Here is a 22,524-nt window from a genome sequence, read left to right as displayed (position 1 = left end):
ATCACAGCCGCTCTCCTTCAGAAACCATTGGCTTTCCTTTATACCAATCTTTTGTTGGCAACAGACACAACATGTCTGTCTTCCTGGAACGCATGCTGTTGTATTTTAAAACAGAGAGCAGGAGCAAACGGGAGGGGTGGGGTGGGGGAGTGAAGATGAATCCAACGAAGCAGATGCCTAGAGACAGAGCACAGACTGACAGCTGTCAGAGGGGAGAGGGGCAGGAGGCTGGGTGGAAAGGTGAAGGGTTTAAGCAAAAGAAAAACAACCCACAAACGCCCACAAAAATCAAACAAAACACATAACAACAAAACCCAGACCAGACAACAGTATGGGAATTCGCAGAGCTGAAGGGGGTGGAGGGAGGCAGAAGAGGGTAGGTACAGGGGGGATAAAGGGTGATGGAGGGAGCCTTGACTTGGGGTGATCAACACACAATACAGTTTGCAGGTGATGTATTATAGAATCGTACACCCGAGACCTATGCAATTTATTCATCACTAACCCCCCCCCCCCCAATCAATTCAATACAATTGAAAATAAATAAAAATGAAAAGACAACATTTAAAAAAAAAACCTTGAGTCCAGTCATCAGGATTCGCAATTGGGAATATGCAAATAACGCGCTGGTAGTCAAAAACATATTGTTGAAAACATCAGAAAGTTGGTGCATGTGTGACTTCAAAGAAAAACCTCCATTTGCTTGAGGTGGAAACGTGGCTATGAAAGCAGTGTGTGGTTGGCCAGTAGAAATCAACAGTCCATTTTGGTTAAAAAAAAAAAATTCCTCACCTCCACGCATTATTGCCAGTTCAGATGATCATCTGGAAATTATTTTAATCTGCAAAAGATTGCAATCTGCAAAATCTACAAGGAGCACGCCCGAGGGCTCTGTGGGTCTCTCTTCTATCGCCTCTCTGTAATCCGCCCGGCCTGCTGAGTAGCAGCGACATCGGTAGTACATCAATTTCAGAAAGTGGATTATTTTTACTAGACAGCTATTGTGACATATTGGGTCAGTCATAAATGAAAGATATTCATGCAAGCATGCAATACTTGTAATGAAGTCTCACTCTGACCTTCTGTATGATTGATTCTGTAATTTAGTTTTCTCAGGCAGTGCCTGAAATGAAATGAAATCATGTTGAACAAGTTTTGAATACCCACAGTGCACCAGGAGAAGAAAAATCTACAGCCCTAGAGGCTTGAGGGAGAGCCGCTGAACGATTTATCTCTATGCTATTATAGCCTTTGCCAGCATTCAACATTCTCTCTCTCTTTTTTTTTTTTTTTCCCCTCCTTTCCCTTATTTGGCTTAAGTACTTAATTCTGCAGGTAGCTGTAAATGGGAAAATAAAATGCTGTTCAGATTTAAAATGACAGGACAGGAGTATGTGCAGGGAACTGATAAAATATCTTGAATAGAACTGACCTTTCATGTAGCTGAAAGTTACTGGGGGATTCATCCTCATAATTACCATATAGATTATTTTTATTTCTTTCCTGCAATGAAACATTTCAGGGAGCAGGAGTGCTGATTGAATGAAAATTGAACTTGTTAACATTCTTTTCAGCTGAGCCTGTTGTACATAACAGAAGGTTGGCTTTGATGAATTTCAAAATTCCCTTTGATAGCCAGGAAACAGACAGGGAAATAACGGTCTCTTGTCTGATATTTTGTACGCCCCGCCCCCGAAAGAGAATTTATAAAACACCGATAATTCCCAGGCGTGTTCTTCATGCATTATCGCTCCTCTTTGGAGGACGGACATTTTCTGTTGAGCATGGGCCCTGGGTTTAATTGTGGTAGCACATCTTTATAGAAAAATGCCACACGGGTACTCTTGTAACATCAAACATCGCATTAGAAAATTGAAAAAGATGGAAGTAAGGGGGGGGTATATTTGAATATCTGCTTTGTATCTGTTAAGGAAAGAGAGAAAGAGAGAGGAAAGTTCAAATAGGCAATGAGCCTGCAGAGACGAAAATGATAAGCTTTTAAAATATTCATAAGACACTTAAGTCATAATCTAAACAGATGTCATTTTTGACGACCAGAAGAAAATAGAAATATACCAAAGGCAGACATCTGAAATGATCAGGCTCATGTTAGGTATTTTTAGGTTTCAGACAGTCGTTGGGCATGGCTCTGATTTTGAAGTCGAATTATGTTGTGTGTTTCTACAAAAATGACTGGTGTGCCATTTCTAGACTCCGAAAAGTCTCCCTTTAAGAGAAATAGCAGACTTTCAATTAATGCCGTGTTTTAGCGATGTTGCTTAATGTGCTACAGATAACACAGTTATTTCATGGGTCATTAATGTGTTTAATGCCTGGAACGTTCTATTAAAACAAGCCCTGATGAGTGTTATGAACATGTGCGTTGCCATCCTCAATGGAGTCTGCACAACGAGATTCCACAGGATGATTACCGAGCCATGTGTGTGGGGGAGGGGGGGAGATGACCAACAATTTCTCAAACAAATTGAGTAATTATTTCAGTAATGTTTATTTTTGGCCAAGTCGTGGTCAATATATTTTTACTGTAAGTTACCGATAGCAAAAGCATGACTTACGTAAGCAATTCGATTTGAGTGAACTAGGACCCATCTGTTCAAAGTCTGAATTATAAAATTGAAAAGCTGTATCAACGCTTAGCAAATAGTTTCTAAGCACCTACTAAGTGCTATTGTTTGTCATAATTAGAGAAGGATTGTACTATTTATGAAATTGTTCCCATGATCACCAGTGTGTCTTTTTCATGCTCTACAAAGATTCACAGTCTGTTTGATGCTTATCACCAAAAGTCAACTTGGCCAAAACTGGTTTGGCTCAGTGGATAGAGCATCGGCCTGCAGACTGAAAGGTCCCGTTTCAATTCCGGTTAAGGGCATGTACCTTGGTTGCGGGCACATCCCCAGTAGGGGATGATCGATGTTTCTCTCTCATCGATGTTTCTAACTTTCTATCCCTCCCCCTTCCTCTCTGCAAAAAAAAAAAAAAAAAAAAAAAAAAAAAAAAAATCAATAAAATATATTTTTTTAAAAAGTGAACTTGAATGCCAATGTTAGTGTACCTGGATAAGGCCACAGATATTTTTACAAGCTACCTTTCTTCTTCCTTTTTAAACAAAAGTATGTTTTTTATTGATTTTAGAGAGAGAGGGAGGGAGACGGAAAGAGAGAGAGAAACATTGATGCAAGAAAGAAACACCAATCAGTTGCCTCCCATACACATCACTACTGGGGATTGAACCAGCAACCTGGATATGTGCCCTCTCCAGGAATCCAACTTGTGACCTTTTGGTGCCCAGGACAATACTCAACCAACTAAGGCACACTGAGCAGGGCCTTTCTTCTTTCTTTGTAGAGCAAATAACCTTCTCCATAGATAGCTAAAAATAAATACCGTGTTTTTCCATGTCTAAAAAGCCCCCATATATAAGACACCCCCAAGCCCCCACTTTTCCAACTCAAAAATAAGAAATCGATATTGTAAACGTTTTGCTGGTTTTCCTCTTCAGGCCTTCTTATTTGGCATCTTAAGGAGTTGTTCTTCCTGTTTTCTCCACTGTCACGTCCTACACTCAGTGGGAGGAGGTCCACGTGGTCTCTCTGCAGCTCTGTGTCCATGCTCCTTTGCACAGCTGATCACGCTCAGTTTGAATTTTGCAGAGTAAGACAATTGCTTACCAGTATTTATCTTTTTATTTGTTGACATCTTCATGGGCTCAGAACGCTCTGGTCCCTGTTGCCTCTGCACACTCTCCACCTCCACCTCCTATTACTGCATCAGCTGGCATCAGTAGCAATAAGGCCCGTGATTGGAGGAAGCCTGTTTGACAAGGTATGGGCAGCTGCACAGCTGCACGGCTCCCTCCTTGGCTGTCTAAGAGGCCCCTCGATGTTCAGTCTTAACGATTTTAGAAAGAAAAAAAAAATAGCATTTTATACACTGGAAAGTACGATATTCTTTATTCTCAGCCTATAAATACTTACTGACCCCAGGCATAGGAGTGTTGTCTTTAAGTTGAGTTATGTTGAGGGCCCTCTCTTAAAGGAGGAGTGTGCTCCGAACTTCTAACCCCAGTTAGATGTTGTGAAGTGTGATTACGTGCTCGGTGTATAACGTTCAAGGAACAGTGTTATTGGGAAGTGATGCTGTGATTCATTTCCTTGGACCTTGTTCTTAACATAGATCTGCAGTTACCTACAATCTCTCTATATAAAAGGCTAATGTGCAAAGTGTCCACTCAGGAGTTCGACCGGGAGAACGGGAGTTTGATAGCTCACTGTGACGTGCACTGACCATCAGGGGGTGGTGTGGAACATGGTGACCAGTGGTGGTGGGGCGCTGGGGGAGTGAGGGAAGGAGGAGAAGAGATAGGGGGGGAGACCAGGGGAACTGCGCACTGGTGGTGTGTGGGGGAGGAGGCAGGGAGAAGGGGAGGCAGGGAAGCTGATTGGCCCTGATTGACGGCCAAGCCTAGGGACCTACCTGTGCACAAATTTCGTGCACCAGGCCTCTAGTATTATACTATAATATGGCTAGTACTTCCTACTGGTTTGGGGACAGATGTGTCATTTTCCATCATGCAGATTCCCAAGTGAGCATGGCCTGGTGGCTCAGACAGTTCTTGAGGGATGAGAGTTATTCTCCAGACCTTTGCCCCATTTTCCTTTGTCCACAGCACTTGTCACCCTTTGAAATGGTCTCTTTTGCCTGTCCTGTCCCTTACCTTTCTCGTTTGCTGCTGTCCATCCTCAGGCCTAGAAGACAGTCTGAGTCGGAATACACTGGGCTCACAATAAGTATTCCATGTGTTGAATATATGAATGCGTGAAGGGGTGATGGGAGAATATTTAATTTGTTATCAGGAGCCTACTTTAACTACTAAAGTAACCTGGAGGGGTGGGGGGTTCAGGTAGAAACAGCTGTAATAATGAAACTCCTCTTTAAAATGTTAATTTAGGACTGAATAAAATAAGCATGGAGCTGACTTCTTGGCAGAACAAAGGAGTTACAGGAGTGACAGAGCAAAATACCATGAAGTGTTTTATGATAAACTCTGGAAATTTTTATTTTGCTAAGAAACTATTAACTTTTAGGAAGACCGTGTCAGTATGTTTGATTATAACCCTGAGAGTAGTTATTAAGTAAAAATTATCTATTTTGGAGCAGAGATTTTGACGAAGTTGCTCTCTGTGGTGTGTAGGGTCTGTAATTACCATTGGTGTGCCTTTGGCATAACTGTGTTTGTTCCAAGACCTATTTGGGTTAGAAAATATAGTATTTTTGCATAACTATTGATTGTTGTTAATTTGGAAATAAAGTTTTAACAATTGCTGTCGGACAGAACTAAGTAATTGAGCACAAAATTACTAGCTTGGATTTCGTATTTGTAGTTCTCTGGTATTTATCAATATAAAGCAAGGTTTGTTTGTGTTTTTACTGATCATTGTCTAATTACTTCATTTTTCACACAGTATTGATTAAAAAACCAGCACAGTGAAAATGTATTTAGTCACACTCTCTAATATGTTTGCGTTATTTGCTTCTTTAATTAGATATTATCTTCCATTATGAAAACCTATCAGTGAATCATTATTTGTAAAAGGAGATGGAACGTACATTAAACACAGTTCTCTATTAGATTTCACACATTTTTTTTTAATGATAACATCAACCCAGATGGAAGTAAGCACCACTGTAATGAGAAAAAGAAATAGATAGAATAGAATAATAATAGGGTCCATTTAAATGTTTAAAAATCAAATTGAAAGCTTGTATCTTGCCTTTGCAAAAGAAACACCGCCCCAGGACAGGAGGTGGGTAACTGATGGCAGACCAATGCCAGGGGAGGGAGGGAGCTCGCTCACTCTCTGGGAGGACCCTGGGAGGCACTGGCCAGGAGGATGAGTGTGAAGGATTTGGGTATATACTAGCACAGGAGGCTGACTTGTCTTGGTTTAGGCCCGTGGTCAGCAATCTGCTGCTCGAGAGCCACATGCGGCTCTTTGGCCCCTTGAGAGTGGCTCTTCCACAAAATACCATGGCCTGGGTGAGTCTATGTAGAAGAAGTGGCGTTACAAGAAGTTTAGGTTTAAAAAATTGGGCTCTCCAAAGAAATTTCAATCATTGTCCTGTTGATATTTGGCTCTGTGGATGAATGAGTTTGCCGACCACTGGTTTAGGAAATAAGGGGACACTGTTTCCATTCCCCTCCTCACGCCCGGTCCCCACGGATCTCCTACGGAGTGTGGCCGTGGTCGTATAATGTGGTGACTGACTCAGTAAGGGCGGTTTTCGCTTTTCAGATCTCTTTCTTGATGTGTGTGAAGAGGGTGGCAAGCCCACACTGGTGAGCCCAAGTGGAGGGACCTTGGCTTCACCCCTATTCTTGCCATCACTTTCCTCAACAAGAAGCAAGGGTTCTAAGCCAATCTGAGAAAGACAAATGACATGATTTTTACTCATTTGTGGAATCTAATGACCAAAATGAATTGACCAATACAATAAGACCTGCAGCAGGGCGGCATGGGACAGACGGACACACCTCCATGTGGGTTGGAGGGACGAGAAGAGATAAACCAAAGAACGTATACACTTACCTGCATCACCCACAGACACAGGCAATAGGGTGGGGAAGACCTGGGGGCGGGTAGAGGCTGGGAGAACGGGGGTAAATGGGTGTAAATGGGAGATACCTGTATACTATCAACAATAAAAAGTATACATAGAAAAAGAAGCACGAGTTGGAAGTTTCTTTCTCCGGTGCCAATAGTCTATTTTAAGTTACTATTTTAAGTCATCCAGTGACACTTCTATAGTGAAATAAACTCAGCTGGATGATTTGGGCTCTGTGCTTTTGACTTTTCCACTTTTTTAGCATGAGTCCTTACAGTTAATACAGTGATAGAGACCACCATCCTGGGATAGGTCAGACCTATCAGAATGACAACTGGTAAATCTGTCTAGGGAATTGCAAACATTCCACATTCAAGGTATAATTGACATATCTCATTATTAATGGTTTCAGGTGTATAGTATGATTCAGTGCTTGTATACATCGAGTGGCCAGATTATTATGATCTCTGAATGCATAATAATCTGGCCACTCAGTCTCTGTCCTATAGAATAAAAGACTAATATGCAAATTGTTGCCTCGACCAGGAGTTCGATCAGCAGGCAGGCCAGCAAACCGCTCATGTCTCCTCTCCCTGGCCAGGCTGGCCAGACCCCACCCATGCACGGATTCATGCACCGGGCCTCTAATATATAGTATATATACACTGAGTGGCCATATTATTATGATCACTGAACGCATAATAATCTGGCCACTCAGTGTATATTACGAAAGGATCACCACAATGAGTCTAGTTAACATCTACCACCATACATACCGTGTTTCCCCGAAAATAAGACATCCTCCAAAAATAAGACCTAGCGCATGGAAAGATAAGACATCCCCTGAAAATAAGACCTAGCACAACTTTGGGAGAAAAAATTAATATAAGACACTGTCTTATTTTCGGGGAAACAGGGTAGTAAAGAACATTTTTTTCTCTGATGGGATTTTAAAAATATGTATTTTTTATTGATTTCAGAGAAGAAGGGAGAGGGATAAAGAGATAGAAATATCAATGATGGAGAGAATCATTGATCAGCTGCCTCCAGTGGGGACCAAGCTCACAATCCGGGCAAGTGCCCTGACCAGGAATTGAACTATGACCTCTTGGTTCATAGCTTAACGCTTCACCAACTAGCCATGCCAATGAGCTGTGTTGAAGACTTTTAAATTCTATTCTCTTAGCAACTTTCGAAGATGCAATGCAGTGTTTTTAACTGGAGTCTCCACATGCTGTTCATCACATCCTGATGACTGACATGTTTTCTAACTGGAATCGGTACCTTTTGCCCCCCTTCACCCATTCCGCCTACCCTCTACTCCCCAGAAGTCCGCTGACATTTGGGAAAACTAAGAGTTTCCTCCCTTGCTGTTGCCTTTTCAGGATCAGAGCCACGCCCAGGTGTCCCAGTACCGCCAGGATCCGTCCTTGATCATGAGGTCCATCGTCCACATGACGGATGCCGCCCGCTCGGGGATCATGCCTCCCGCCCAGCTTACCACCATCAACCAGTCTCAGCTCAGTGCCCAGTTGGGGTTGAACTTGGGAGGAGCCAATTTGCCCCATACGTCTCCTTCCCCTCCAGCGAGCAAATCGGCCACCCCCTCCCCTTCCAGCTCCATCAACGAGGAGGACGGGGATGACTCCAGTAGGGTAAGTTCACTGCCAAGTACAGAACCACCTAGAGAATTCCGGAATCCCCCTCACCCCCCCCCCCCCCCCATGCTCATGTCTTTCAACTTCATTCATGGTTTCACCTTCTTTCTCTTCATGGATTTGTGTTGGCATTTAAATGTATGATGACTACTTTTTCCACTCTTTCACTCATTCTCTGTGTAACATGTGTTCAGAATTTGGGAGCTCTGGCTTCTACTGGTTGGAAGGCATTGAGCAAGTTCATTTGACTCTGGTAGGCCTAATGTTCGTAATATAATAAGGGGGGGGAGGGGGCTCGCAGTAGACTTTATTCTAAACATGCTTTGATTCTGATTTAATGTTCATGTGGGTGAGTTTCATCCAGTTAGTTATCTTAACTACCACTCCATTTGACAGACAGCCTTACACCTTGGATTATGGTTATCATTCATGAAGTTCTAATTGTCTTACATCTTTGCTTTTGTCATGGGCAGTGTATATTATTTAAATTTACATAGTTTGAAGAAAAAGCTTAATTGCAGGCGTGTTTTCTTCCAAATGCCTAGAAAAGTGTTCTGTTTCATTAAATTGACTTATTCTGGGTCCACAGTTACTCTTTCTTTACTCATGAATTAGGGGCTGTACACCTACTGTGCGCTTGGCATTTTACTTGGTTCTGGTGAGATAAAGATGAGAGCTACTACCCATGGGACTCCCCATTGGGGAGGAAGAGCCACGTTGAAAAGGAGCTACAGATGTGATTAGCGGATAACTGATGTGCCTGGTGCCCGGACATTGTGATATATTCTGCTTGGGAGAGCAGCCTGCAGACCACTTTATTGGGAGCTGATATTTGAGTTAGGTCTAAGAGGATACATAAAGGTTTGTGAGGTAGAGGAGAGAGGCCGGCATTCTGGTAGACGGAGCAATGGAAGCACATTGGAATTTATGGCTCTCATGAACAGTGTGATTTGGAGGAGGAAAGATAGGAGTTGGAGAAAGAAGATGTGGTAGCCTTTCTCTTGTGGGCAGATCAGGGCTGATTTGTAGAGCGGGATGGTAAAAGCAAACCTGGGCTTTAGAAAGATCACTTTGGCTATATATAGAGTGCATCGCAGAGGGCGGGACTTGAGAGAAGGAAACCAATGAGAAGACGCCGTCTATGAAGAGTCTCATGTTAGCAAAGGAAAGAGTGGCTGGGAGGTGCCGGATCAGTGAGACACTGCAGAGGGAGAATCATCGGGGTGTGGCGGCCCACTGGAGTTTGAAGGAAGAAGAAGAAAAATTGGGTTTTAGTTGAAGAGCCAACATGCATGTCAGTAAATGAGAGGATCACCCCAGAAACTCAGGAGAGCAATTTTTTTCCCCTGATGGGGAAGGCGAGAGTTTGGCATATGATGGGTTGAACTTGAGATGCTTACCATTGAATCTACAACTCAGCTCCTTGGAAGAGCAACGAGGGACTTGGGACCCTCAGCACAACAACATGAAGACACGGGAGTAATCAGAAATTCCTACTAGTGTCCAAGGAGCAAGTCAAGGCCAGAACCCAGAGCCTCATTAGTTTTTAAGTAGCAAATGGAAGAAGAGAAGTTAGAGAAGACGGAGAGGGTGAGAATAGGGTGCGGGTAGAGTGCTGTGGTAGGGATTTCAAGAGTGAGGGTTTGGTCAGTGCCATCCCGTGAGTACCCATTGAACACAGGGCAGGCACATGCACTAAGTCTCTGCGCACACAAGGACTTCGGGGAGGGGAAGTCAGAAATAACAAAGCAAGAAACCAAAGGGTATCAAAGTAGAGCTAAGTGATCCATGGTCATTACGTAAACGAAATGGACACCTTTCACTTCACTCCCGTTTCTACTGATGTTAGCACTTACCTCCGTGCCAGACTGAAATGGTTTGCCTCCAGAGAAATTTTTCTGTGACTCCTAAGCTTGCTCCATTTTAAGCGACCTTCTATGTTTTATGTAAAGACAAGGAGAAAAAGAATCCAGTTTCCATTTTAAGAACTTAGCTGGGAAAGGGAGATTAATTCTCTCGTCGATTATGCCTTTGGGGTAAAGCTCTCTCTTCACCTTTCCCAACCCCTTTGAATCAACTACAGAAAAAAGCTTCTTTGGGAGAGTTCATTCTGAGCTTTTCTGTAAATGGGCGAGGTTCTTCCTTTCTCGTTTGTTCTTAAAAAGGGAATGGCCAGCAGGGCAAGTCACATTTCTCCAAGAAAGACGCCAAAAATTGTCAATATGTGAATGTTGTTTTACAAGGAATGAAATCAGATGCCTCTTATTTGGAAAAAGCTGCCCTGGAAATTAATTAAATCTTGTCATTGGTCAGAGTATTATTGTTGGCGCAAACGATAATACTACATTTTCCCCCCAGGAAAAGGATTTAGATGCCTGACTCAATTAGACACACACACACACACACACACACACACACAGACAGATATATGCTAAAGCAATAGTTTTTTATTAAAGGAAAACTTGGCTTTAATTGAAGTTCTGTCTAAAAGGCATCTGACTCCTTTGCAAGTTCAGAGTCATTAACTAGAGCTAAGCAAGTTTCACTTATTCTGAGAAGTTAGGAAAAAGACTCTGAGGCCTATAACTTTTGCTGGGTTAATTGTGTGAGTTAGCCAAGCTGGCCTTTTGGGGGAATGGTGAAATATGGCTTAACACCATCGGAAGTACGTGCAGGGTTTGTATAAAGCGCGGATGTTGTTACCTCTCAAATAGTGCCAACAGGAAGCTCACCTGAAAGTAGACTTGGTATGCCATGCTCTCAAAGACACGCTACTGACTCAGTTTCCTCCCCAAGAATTTTAGTGGTTGGATCAAGTTCCAAATGCCTCTCCTTCAGAAAGTCATGATACTCTTGGAAAATCTGAATTAAGGTTCTAGATCCATGAAAAGGCCATGAAAAGCCAATCTGTTTGTAGCTTGAATCTGTCTCTGCTGAGCTGGCCCCAGGCTGGCTTTTAAGATGGTGTTTGGTCAAACATTTCCGCATTTTTGAGGAAGTAACTGCAAAATGATCTGAAGTGTAGTCGCGTGATAATCTAAGGGGCTGAAGCAAGGTTAACTGATCATTTCGCCTGCTTCTCTGATGGGTATAGAGTATGTATTTGGAGTTAGGTGGTGGTAGCAGGGGAATCTGGAAGTCCGTGGTTTACATGGTTGCAGGGCTGTATCCTTGTCATTTCTAGGAGCTCATACTGTGAATCTGTGTGAGCATCTGTATTATTCTGGGCAAGCTTATTCACCACCTATATATATAAAAGCCTAATGACCAAATGACCATTCACCTGGTCACTATGATGTGCACTGACCACTAGGGGCAGATGCTCAACACACAGGATCGGGCTCTCTCCTGTCTGGATTGGGCCTGTGGAGACTGTGCTGAAACTGGCTACCTCCAGCGGTCTCAGATTGCGAGAGGGCACAAGCCAGGCCAAAGGACCCCACTAGCGCACAAATCCATGCACCAGGCCTCTAGTATATAATAAAAATCTTCTTTTTAGCCTTGGTGAGTTTAAGATCAACTATTGCTCTATCACAAGTTGTTAATTCTGTGAAGGGTATCCATTTTCTTTCTATCTCCCATTAAAGGAGTTTTGACATGTACTTCTCATTCTCCTCTTCTTTTGAAAGTTCTTGTTTTAGAAAATAAAGATGACCTTACCCTTAATGTACAATCTTAGGGATGGCAGCTAATTCCTAGTTGCATTTCTGGAGATTGGTTAATAAAGTAAAAATAAATCAGCCTCAAAACAACAACAAAAACAATTCAGACCCATCCTACATATGGCATATGACTATGGCAAGGGGCTGCATTTAAAATATCTGAATAGGATTGATCTCCTGAATGTTATTTAGGTTTACTTTTCAAACCCCTGAAAAAGTGAAATATTTTGTTTATGTATACAGGGGTAGCCTCTCGTGTGTGTGTGTGTGTGTGTGTGTGTGTGTGTGTGTGTAGAGAGAGAGAGAGAGAGAGAGAGAGAACATTGCCTAGTGTGGAGGGTTCTTTTTCATTACTCATAACTGCTATTTAGAGCATATGTTGTAACTAGATTGAAGATACCTCTGGATCTCATTAATCAAGGTTCTAAATGCTAATCCCTGCTGTCCAGTGAATGCTAAGCAAATCCGCCCCGCCCCCCTCTGCCTGCCTGGCAGTTCATCTGGGATGATGCTTCCCCAAACCTTAAAAGAATAACTGTGGGCCCGAGCAGGACTTGTTGCAAAGACATTCCAGGCAGTGAGTTTTCTCCGTGCTTTGCAGGCCATCGGAGAGAAGAGAGCGGCTCCAGATTCTGGCAAGAAGCCCAAGACGCCAAAGAAAAAGAAGAAGAAGGATCCCAACGAGCCCCAGAAGCCAGTGTCCGCATACGCCCTGTTTTTCAGGGACACACAGGCGGCCATTAAAGGTCAGAACCCCAACGCCACCTTTGGAGAAGTCTCAAAGATCGTGGCGTCCATGTGGGACAGCCTGGGAGAGGAACAGAAGCAGGTGAGTCAGAGCTCCGTGGTGGCCACACAACTAAAGAGTGGCCGGGGTGGTCCTTACATCTTTACTTTTTTTAAAAAATCCTCACCTGAGAATGTTTTTATTTTTAATTTTTATTTATTTTAGAGAGAGAGCGCAAACATCAACTAGTTGCCTCCTGTACATGCCCCGACCAGGGATCGAACCCACAACCTATTGGTGTATAGGAAGATGCTCCAACCAGCTAAGCCACCTAGCCAGGGCTCCTTACATCTTTTTTTTTTTAATAATATTTTTATTGATTTTTAGAGAAAGAGGAAGGGAGTGGGAGAGAGAGAAAAACATCAATGTGATTGCCTAACATCAATTGGCTGCCTCCTGCATGCTCTCTACCAGAGACCAAGTCTGTAACCTTTGCATGTGCCCTGACCGGGAATCGAACCAGGGACCTTTTGGTGCATCGGACAATGATGCTTCAGCCAAATGAGCTGCACTGCCATGGCAATATCTTTTCTGAGTGAATATGTTCATTTAATATGATCACTTGCCACAAAATCCCTTCTAAGCTATGGAATGGAAGACACACACACACACACACACACACACACACACACGAATATATGAACACAACCCATTCTCCAGTTATCTGGATTCCTCAGTTCCTATAAAGATGCGTGATCTGAGCCCATGTAGAGGAGAGTTGGAGGAAATCCAGGCAGCACCCTGCAAGCATAAACCTTTGATGATAATCTCTTCACTTTAAATGATGTGGACTGTTTTCCCCCTTTGTTCCAAAGGGGCACCACAAAGCCATGGGGCCCGTCCCACTTGCTTTCTCTGTGATCATCTTTCTGAACTCTCATGCTATCCCAGTGGGTTTCCAAACTTTGAAGCCGTCCCTGCGTGTCTCATTATTTTCCCCAGGCATTTGAAATGGTATGCCAGGTTCATTTGAAAGCTCGGCAGTGTGAGAGAGAGGTATTGGGAGATTATCCAGGCTGGTGGGAGATACTTCCTTAGGTTCTGGTCTCTTCTCCTCCTCTCTGCAACTCCTTCACACAGTGCAGAAAAGAAAGGCGTCCCTGAGGGTCAGTCCTCCCCTGGCTCCTTGCGTGAAACTCCAATGACCATTAATAGGAGTCAGCGTTAAGAATAGACCCCTATTTGTAACAACATAGACTAATGATTTCAGGGTTGGAAAGTGGAAAACCCTTGGTTTTTTCCTTTCTTGACAAATCATGATATCATTTTTACCAGCTGGTTTCGTTGGGAGGGTGTGGCTATAGAAGTTGCCTGTGTGTTTGCAGTGTGCAGCAGACTGATTTTCTAGCCCGGACAGGTAACCTGAAGGGTTTGGCAAATGGATTCACGCAACTTTTCAACTTAGGGAGAAAGATGGGCTTTGGTCTAATACTTAGCCATCAGGTCATTGTTAGAAAAAGGAGTCCAAAATCATCTGTAATATGCTGGGAAATGTTGATGTAACGCATGCATCTCACTAATGGACATCTCCCCACTTTTACTATGTATGGCTTTTCTTCTCTGCAAAAGAAAACCAAGGTCCAAGGCCTCTATCCGTTCTGTCTTCACACGCTCTACCTATGGATGGTGTTTTGTTTTGTTTTTTTAAATATACTTTTATTGATTTCAGAGAGGAAGGGAGAGGGAGAAGGAGATAGAAACATCAAGGATGAGAGAGAATCATTGATTGGCTGTCTCCTACATGCCCCCTACTCAACCCCGCAACCTAGGCATGTGACCAGGAATTGAACCGGGACCTACTGGTTCATAGGTCAACTGTCAACCACTGAGCCACACTGACTGGGAAAACTCGTTACTTTTTATCATTTCAACCATTTGCAGCAAATGTTATTCTTCTGACTTCCTTATCTACTGCCTTCTCATGAGATCCTTTACTGTTACTCTCAAAGAATCTATGCTACACCCTGAAATATCTCTTTCTCATCTCCCACAGTAAAACATCAAAACTGTTTTCCAGTGAGGGTGGCTGGGTTTTGTTTTGAGGTGTGTGTGTGTGTGTGTGTGTGTGTGTGTGTGTGTTTACAATGATCAAAGCCAGGGAGACCAGCTTTTTCTGTGAGTTTTGTTGTACTAAACGGTACAACAGGTATTGGACCGGGTGGTGCTAATTGTGGCCTTTCGACAGGTGTATAAAAGGAAAACAGAAGCTGCCAAGAAGGAGTACCTAAAGGCGCTGGCCGCATACAGGGCCAGCCTCGTGTCTAAGGTAAGCCGATCTCTGAGAGGCACATGGTGCTCTTCTGCCCTTCCCCTCCTGCACCCAGCATTGACCACATCAATGCAACTTGCCTCAGATTTGACCAGAAAAGCCTCTTGCACAACTCCCGCATTTATTTGTTTCCATTAAGGATTCCTGGCATTGCCAAAACCGGTTTGGCTCAGTCGTAGAGCGTTGGTCTGTGGACTGAAAGGTCCCAGGTTCAATTCCGGTCAAGGGCATGTACATTGGTTGCGGGCACATCCCCCGTAGGGGATGTATAAGAGGCAGCTGATCGATGTTTCTCTCTCATCGATGTTTCTAGCTTTCTATCTCTCTCCCTTCCTCTTTGTAAAAAAATCAATAAAATATATTAGAAGGAAAAAAATGGATTCCTGGCATAAAAAATATGATGAATTGAAGTAATTTCAGCTGCTAAATCAGAATGGTTGCCAAAGGACTCCCTGGTCTCTAGACGCATGGGGAAGCTGTGTAGACACATTTTAAATAGCCTCTTAGTCTCCCGCGGAAGTCAGAGATGGAGCTGTGTGTCCGTGGCCTGTGGTTAAGCTGGGAGGCATGTCCGTCTCTCAATGCGCGATATCATGTCATAAATCCACCAGTGACTTCATTATTGCAGGAGGGGAGGCTGCATTTTTTTGACCAGACGGCTCCATGTCATATAAATAAATAAACCTCATGACTATTTAAAATAAAATTACGCTCCCGGCACTGAAAAATAAAGACGTGTATGTATTACACATTGCGTATACAACAGGCCCTGATGTATTATAAAATGCACCGACATCCCAAAGCAAATGTCACTCTAGATTATTATTACCTTGATCCAAAAGGAGACTGAGCTATTACATGATATTATTTTAGCATTTAATTAACTTTGGCTTCAGCCCCCCTAGAATTTCGAGAGGCTTTGGGGAGATGGAATTGAGCTGAGGGTTTTTTTCCTGATGTATGTCCCCTGGCAAGCAGAGATTCCATTGCCTTGTCATTGCTTTTGCCCGCAGTCCCACGTAGGGCCTCGGGGCGCGGTAGGCGGCAGGGCTGTTTGAAAGGGTGGGTCCCGTTTTTCTCTTCGAGTTGTCTCTCCTTCATCTTAAAATTTATCCTGCCGTGGGCCGCCGGTGGGACTCTTTCCACTTCGTTAGAAGGAGAAAAAGCCTTTTTCTGAGGCTCTGGAAGACATGCATTGAAAGTTAGGATGCCCACATGATCTCACTCATGTGCGGAATCTAAACAACAAAATAAACGGATGAACCAAGTGGATCCAGAGACATAGACTCAAGGAACAGAGTGCGGAATCTTAGAGGGAACACGGGGAAGGACGGGGGAGTGGGAAGAGAACACCCAAAGACCGTATGCGCATAGATGCGTCACCCATGGACACACACAATAAGGTGGTGAAGGCCTGGGGCAGGGGGTGGGGGCGGGCTGGAGGGGCTCAGTGGGCAGAAAAGGGGATATATGTAATACTATTAACAATAAAAAAACAAAAACAAAAACGAAAGGAAGACAAAATGACAGCCAACACAATAATAGCCATTCAGTGTGAATGAATCAAAACTATACCTTTTTTTTTTTGTCAGATCAGCAAAAACTATAGCTTTTGGTGTGCCTCGACTTTTAGTAATAGTTTTGGGAGTTGAAAAGGTTGAAAACTGCTAGTCTGTACCTGAAGGGTCACTTCCCAGGTTCCTTCTAATAGTAGATTTTCTAAATCCGAGCGATAAAAATGCAGAAGTAGACATTCAAAGTCATTAAAAGAGAGCGGGTGTCAGCTGGATGGCTCCATGGTGACCTCACTACCCTGTCTCCCAAACCTCCTGGTTCTGTGAAGGATAAGGAGGAAATATAGTCTTTAAGAGGGATCACTCCAATCCCTGTGGCATCAGTAAAATATATTTTTTTTGAGGCGGTAATTCTGTGTTTTTGGTACAGGATATAATAGCTAGTTTCTCTCTAGGCTGAGCCTCAGATGGTGGTTTATAGCAGGTCATGCAATCAGTCACATGAGTTTTAGACATTCTTCCCTCACCTATGGGTGCTTTGGTAAATTCTGGAACTCTTTGCAAATACTTGGTAAAATAAACCATTTCTCAAGCTGTCAAGTGTTCTAAGGAATCCAGTTATGTTGTTCTTATGCCCACGTGAGCACTGTCATGCAGTCATCACGCACATACATGGCTTTGGTGTTTTCCGGTAGCTGTGGCTGTCAGTAAAAGCTGCTAACATTTACTCAGTGCTTCATGTTCTAAAATGCCTCACACACATGAATCCATTCTCACGACCTCTACACAAGGCAGATACCATACAACCCCATTTTATAGACAAGGAAACTGAGGAACCACTGGATGAATTCATTTGCCCCAAATCACAGAGATCTCAAGTCATAGAGGCGGATTGGCACTCAGGCAGCCTGTACTCTGTGCCAGTATTTGGTCTGTACTCTTAAGTCAATATTTAGTGCCAACTTCAATGCTGAAGAACCGTTGCTCTTCAATATGTGTATCAGTCACCTGTCACTTCAATATAGCTGCGTAACAAGCTGCTGCAAAGCCAGGGACTTGAAAAGAGAAGGGTTGATCTCAGAGGGTGCCAGTTAGCTGGTTGGTTCTTCAGATTGAGGTCATGGTGGCAGGATTAGCTAGATCTGCTCATCTGTCTGCTGTGCGTGGGGAGGTCAGGAGTGAGGGGCAATGGACTCATTCCCGTAGGTGGCAGGCAGTAGGTGGGCTCTTGAGCAGGGTACCTGGGCCATGCACGTTGTCATCACGCACATGGCAGTGGTAGTTCTAAGAGGCAGTGTGTGTGCAAGAGTACGAGGCCCCGTGAGACCTCGCTTTCATCACATTCCACAGGCACAAGGCCGGCCCCAGGCAAGAGGTGGGAAATTTGATTCTATCCCGGGATGAACTAAAAGCCACCCGGCAAAGGGCTTGGGGACGGGGAAGCATGCATCCTGGTGGCCATCCTGGGGGAGAAAGAAAAATAAATGCTCACCTCTGTTAACTGCGCATGCATTTTCATATTTGGGCCTTTCCCTCCCGGAATGCAGGCGGCCGCTGAATCGGCGGAAGCCCAGACCATCCGATCCGTCCAGCAGACCCTGGCGTCCACCAACCTGACATCCTCCGTCCTCCTCAACCCTCCCCACGGAGCGGTGTCGGCGGCTGCGGCCGCGCCCCAGGCCCTGCAGCAACAGTCACTCCCTCGCTCCATCGCTCCCAAGCCCTTGCCCATGAGGCTGCCCATGAACCAGATCGTCACGGCGGTCACCATTGCGGCCAGCATGCCGTCGAACCTTGGGGCGCCGCTCATCAGCTCCCTGGGCGCCAGCCTGGTAGGCTCGGCGCCTGCCACGCAGGTGAGCCCGTCCGCGCAGACCCCTCAGCAGCAGCAGCTGCAGCTGCAGCAGATGCACCAGCAGCTCCAGCAGCAGATGCACCAGCAGCTCCAGCAGCAGATGCACCAGCAGCTCCAGCAGCAGATGCAGCAGCAGCTCGGCCAGCAGCACCTGCAGCAGCAGCTGCAGCTCCAGCAGCAGCTGCAGCACATGCAGCACCCGGCGTCGCAGCCTTCACCGCGCCAGCACTCGCCCGGCAGCGCCCCGCAGCTGACGTCCCCCGTCCCCGCCATCGGGAGCCCCCCGCCGGCCTCCCAGCCGCAGCACCAGGCGCAGGTACAGTCCCAGACACAGACGCCAGTGTTGCCGCAGGTCAGTATTTTCTGAAGACGCGCAGCGAGCCGAGTGGCAGGCAGGCGGATGGATGGATGGATGGATGGATGGGCACTCGGAGGCCAGCGGAGGGTCCACGGTCCCCACGGTGGAGACTCCTCCATCCCACGGCGGAGACTCGGAAGTCGGAGGTTGGTGTTGGCCCCGCAGACAAGCATCGCCGATGCCACAGCCCTCCAGAGTGTCTATGAGATAGGCAATAAGAACCACAGCGTAGCTGAGCATCTTCCCCTCGCGGATGCGAAAACCTCATGGGTTTTCACAAGACAAGCTGTGCTCTTGGATGCGATGCCTTTTCTTAATTTATTCAGGCTCTACCTACGATATGTGAATCAAACCGTCTCCTGAGTCCTGGGACCGGCCGAGGGCGACCGGGGCTTCTCTGAGTCACAGGATGTGACTGCCTAGACGGCACTTCAGGCCACGGGGACTCCTGACCCCCCCTTCATGAAAAGCACAGTTGTAAACTACCTGAACCGGGAGAGTCCCATGTCATACAGACATTGGTATGACATGGCTAGTCGATGGCATTTTTTTGGTCATGGAAAAATAATAATAATGTAAATCACAGACTTTTGCCAAAGGTCTTATTTTTCCCCCCTAAATATCTCCAGAAAAAGAAAGAAAAACAAAACAAAACACAAAAAAAAACCCCAACACAAGCCATTAGGTTCAGTTATTGACTCATTCCCACTTTTTACCCACGCTGTCTCCAAACTGAACAATATCTAATGACCACGTTAGCCCATTATATCCATTCTAATTAGAGGGGAAGAATGTGAATATTATATTCTGTGTTTTGAGTGACAAGTTTCGAAAAATAAAAAAAAACCACTGTATTTTTAAAAAGGGAAATGAACTTAAATGAAAGCAGTTATTACAAAAGTTAAGATTTAAAGTTAAAAAACAAAAGCGAGAGTTTTTATTATGACGTACTACCGGTAGACTATTGAACAGGCTCACCGCATCTGAGTGATCAATGTAAATATTTTCTTTCCGAGGTGTACGTTTTCCTATCATGTGTTGTAAAGTTTTCATACACGAGGCTTTAACGTAAACACTGGTGACCACCGACCATCCATTGCTATGTTGCTTATTGTGTTTTTACGCTGTTTTATACTTTTTTATGAGTTACGATAGCAGCCATTGAGTTGTTTGTATTTTGCTTAACTGAAACAAAACAAAAAAAAAAAATGCTTTTATCTTGCTATAGAATAAACACATTTCCGTAAAGACTGTGGGCTGTATTTTGATGCCACAACCCGGACAGCTGTTCACTTTTCAAATAAAATGATCTGTCACGTTTCCCTTTTGGTGCCTTGAATACGTGTAGGCCACACCCCAACTTGCGTCCGAGCAGCTCAAGACCGTCTTCCCTTCTCAGTTGGCAATGGGATGTCAGAGCTAAGGGTGTGCATGGCCTGGCCCCAAACCAGGGCCCTTGAAAAACAACAACCACAGAAAATACTTTGGAAATGGTTTGGGGATGATCCTTTTGTGAAGGGGCAGGTGCGGAAGGAAGGTAAGTAGAAAGGAAAAAGCATGCATCTTCTCTGAGAGGGCAGGAGCTGGCCTGGGTTGGCGATTGCTCTTAAAACCCACACTCATTCTTAAGCCAAAATAATGATTTCCGTGCCCATGCCGTCTCCCTCCCCCTCCACCCCCTCGCTCCTGATGGCTCCTCTCGGAGAACGCTGTGACCACGGTCCCCAGTTGTCTTGCATGATTAATTACAGCATCTGTCGTGTCAGAAGTTGTAATGAAGAGGTCTTGATAAAAATTGCAAATTACCACTGGCAACAGTCTTCCCCTGCTTATGATGAAATAAAAATTAAAAACAGCAAGTGTCAAGCCTGACCAGACCCTCATCTGGAGGAGAAAAAAAGAATACACACACACACACACACAACCACACGAGGGTGTGAGTGGCTGGGTTCATAGTCAGCGCGCTCGCGCGAGGCACTCAAAGCATAATGGACTCTGGATGCTCCAAAGTTGTTGCAGCTCAAAGAATATTTACTGTATGTTGTGGGTTATGAATAATGAATCCGGCTTTAAATATTTCATAGTCCTCCCGTCCTCTGTAGAATGTACAAATATTGAACAGCAAGAGATTCTAATTATAAATTTATAGATTTCTTGCTGTAGAGAAATGTTATGTCTAAATGGAAGCTTTTCCTAAGATGCATGAGCTGACGGGTCTCACCGTACAGGTTTCTGACGGTCCCTCGTCCCGTCTACGAGGGGGCAGCTGTACCCCTCACGGAAGGGATCTGCTCGTGTCAGATCCATCCGAAGCAGAACCGATGGGGGGTTGGGGGGGGTGTGATTCTGTGGATCCAGACGAATGTTCCAGAACAATAAGAGCCGTTTTACATTCTGTTGTGAAACCTTTAGACAAATGTCTTCAGAATTAATTGCTAGACTCCCCGTGACAGTAATTGTGTATTAGTTCTGTAATTGTCATCTTGAAAACCCATGAAGTATTGCTGGGGGGAAGAAGTGTCACTTGTGATAAGGCTTAATTGCAAGTGAAGTCTGTGTTCCACTGTTTGCAGTGAGAAGCAGGTGTTGTACCATCTAGTAAATGACTTTGGAAATCTTGGGTTTTATCACATTTGATTAAACGCTGAGAGGCCACCGATGATGGTCCATGGCAAGGGGGGAAAAACATAGTTCCGTCCCTCCAGGTTAAAAAAAATTAATCATTGGGCAAAACTATATAAAAGTCCTCTTTCTCAGGACTCACTAGGAATATGGTGAATCCACTTGGATTTCCATTTGTCCATGTGTCCCTGGTGCTTGGAAGCAAGAACTTGGTGTACTTTGTGTGGTGGTTACAGGTCAGAAATAAACTGGGGTGCTGAAAGGTAGGCCCGAGAAAGGTGGAAGCTGATTCGTGGGGCGCCTCAGTGGCCTTCAAGCCTCCCCGCTTGTGTCCACAATCATTGCCAAGGCCCCCCTCCCCCCCCCCCCCGTCCCCTCGACCTCCATCACACCCCTCTTCTCCTCTGTCCCCCCTGCCGTGGGCACATCGTTTTATTACTCTGCCTAAACATGCTCTCGTCCTCGCATTAACCTGTATGCCGCATGATGTCATAACCTACGGGGTTTCCCTTTGTAGCCGATGCGGGGTCATTAGTTCCTGACTCCCCAGAACAAAGGCCTCCGTGCCTTTGTCGCGGCATCCTTTCTGCGGTAGATTCTCACCTGACGGGGGGCTTGAAGGCTCCCCAGACAAATGGATGCCTCTGCCGCGTGCACTCGGTGGCCTTCGGCTGTCTGAGAGGTCTCTCTCCCCTTTCTCACTCAGAGGAGCTCTTTTTCCCTTCTCAGCGCTGGACTTCAATCGAACCTCCCCCCCTCCCCCTCCCCCTTCCCCTCCCCCTCCACTGCCTTTGTTTGGCTTTTGTTTCGCAACAGCTGTTGTTATCGTTTTTTTGGTCAGCTGTGATTGCTGGAGGCAAAATAGGACCAGATGGTGCTTTGCTATGCATGAATGGGGAGTTGGAGGGGTGGCGAGTGAATAGGCCAAGTCTGAATGGTGTCTGTGCACCACCTGCCTGCCTGGGCCGCCGCGCGCACATCACAGGAGCGAGATCCGCCGCAGACCCACCGGCTCCGGGTGGGAAAGTGGGGAGCGGGCTGGTTCCCCCCATATTTATTGATCTCCCATGCGCTGACCGGATAATCCAGGCAATCTGAGTTAATTGGATATGACACAGCTTGGGCGTGCAATCTCTCTAGAATTCCTGGTGTGCTTTAAGGATTTCATTTTT

The 22,524-nt window shown here is 45.0% G+C and overlaps 1 protein-coding gene across 4 annotated transcripts in view; it reads left to right on the top strand.

Moving 5' to 3' along the window:
- TOX3 (TOX high mobility group box family member 3) overlaps window positions 1–20,052 on the top strand; it is an 85,691-nt gene extending 65,639 nt beyond the window's left edge. For 3 of the 4 annotated variants that reach the window (XM_084905506.1, XM_084905505.1, XM_084905507.1), the window contains 4 exons: window positions 8,013–8,282; window positions 12,549–12,776; window positions 14,920–15,000; window positions 18,065–20,052. In XM_084905506.1, the coding sequence (XP_084761632.1) occupies window positions 8,013–8,282; window positions 12,549–12,776; window positions 14,920–15,000; window positions 18,065–18,739 (1,254 nt within the window). In that variant the 3' untranslated portion in view covers window positions 18,740–20,052. The remainder of the gene's footprint in view (window positions 1–8,012; window positions 8,283–12,548; window positions 12,777–14,919; window positions 15,001–18,064) is intronic. The other variant, XM_084905508.1, reaches the window with a different exon arrangement.
- Window positions 20,053–22,524: the final 2,472 nt, after the last annotated feature.

Source organism: Pipistrellus hanaki, assembly GCF_964339955.1.
Source record: "Pipistrellus hanaki genome assembly, chromosome: 15".
NCBI classification, from domain to species: domain Eukaryota; kingdom Metazoa; phylum Chordata; class Mammalia; order Chiroptera; family Vespertilionidae; genus Pipistrellus; species Pipistrellus hanaki.
Note: the sequence above shows the minus strand (reverse complement) of the source record. Positions and strands in the feature narration are given on the sequence as shown.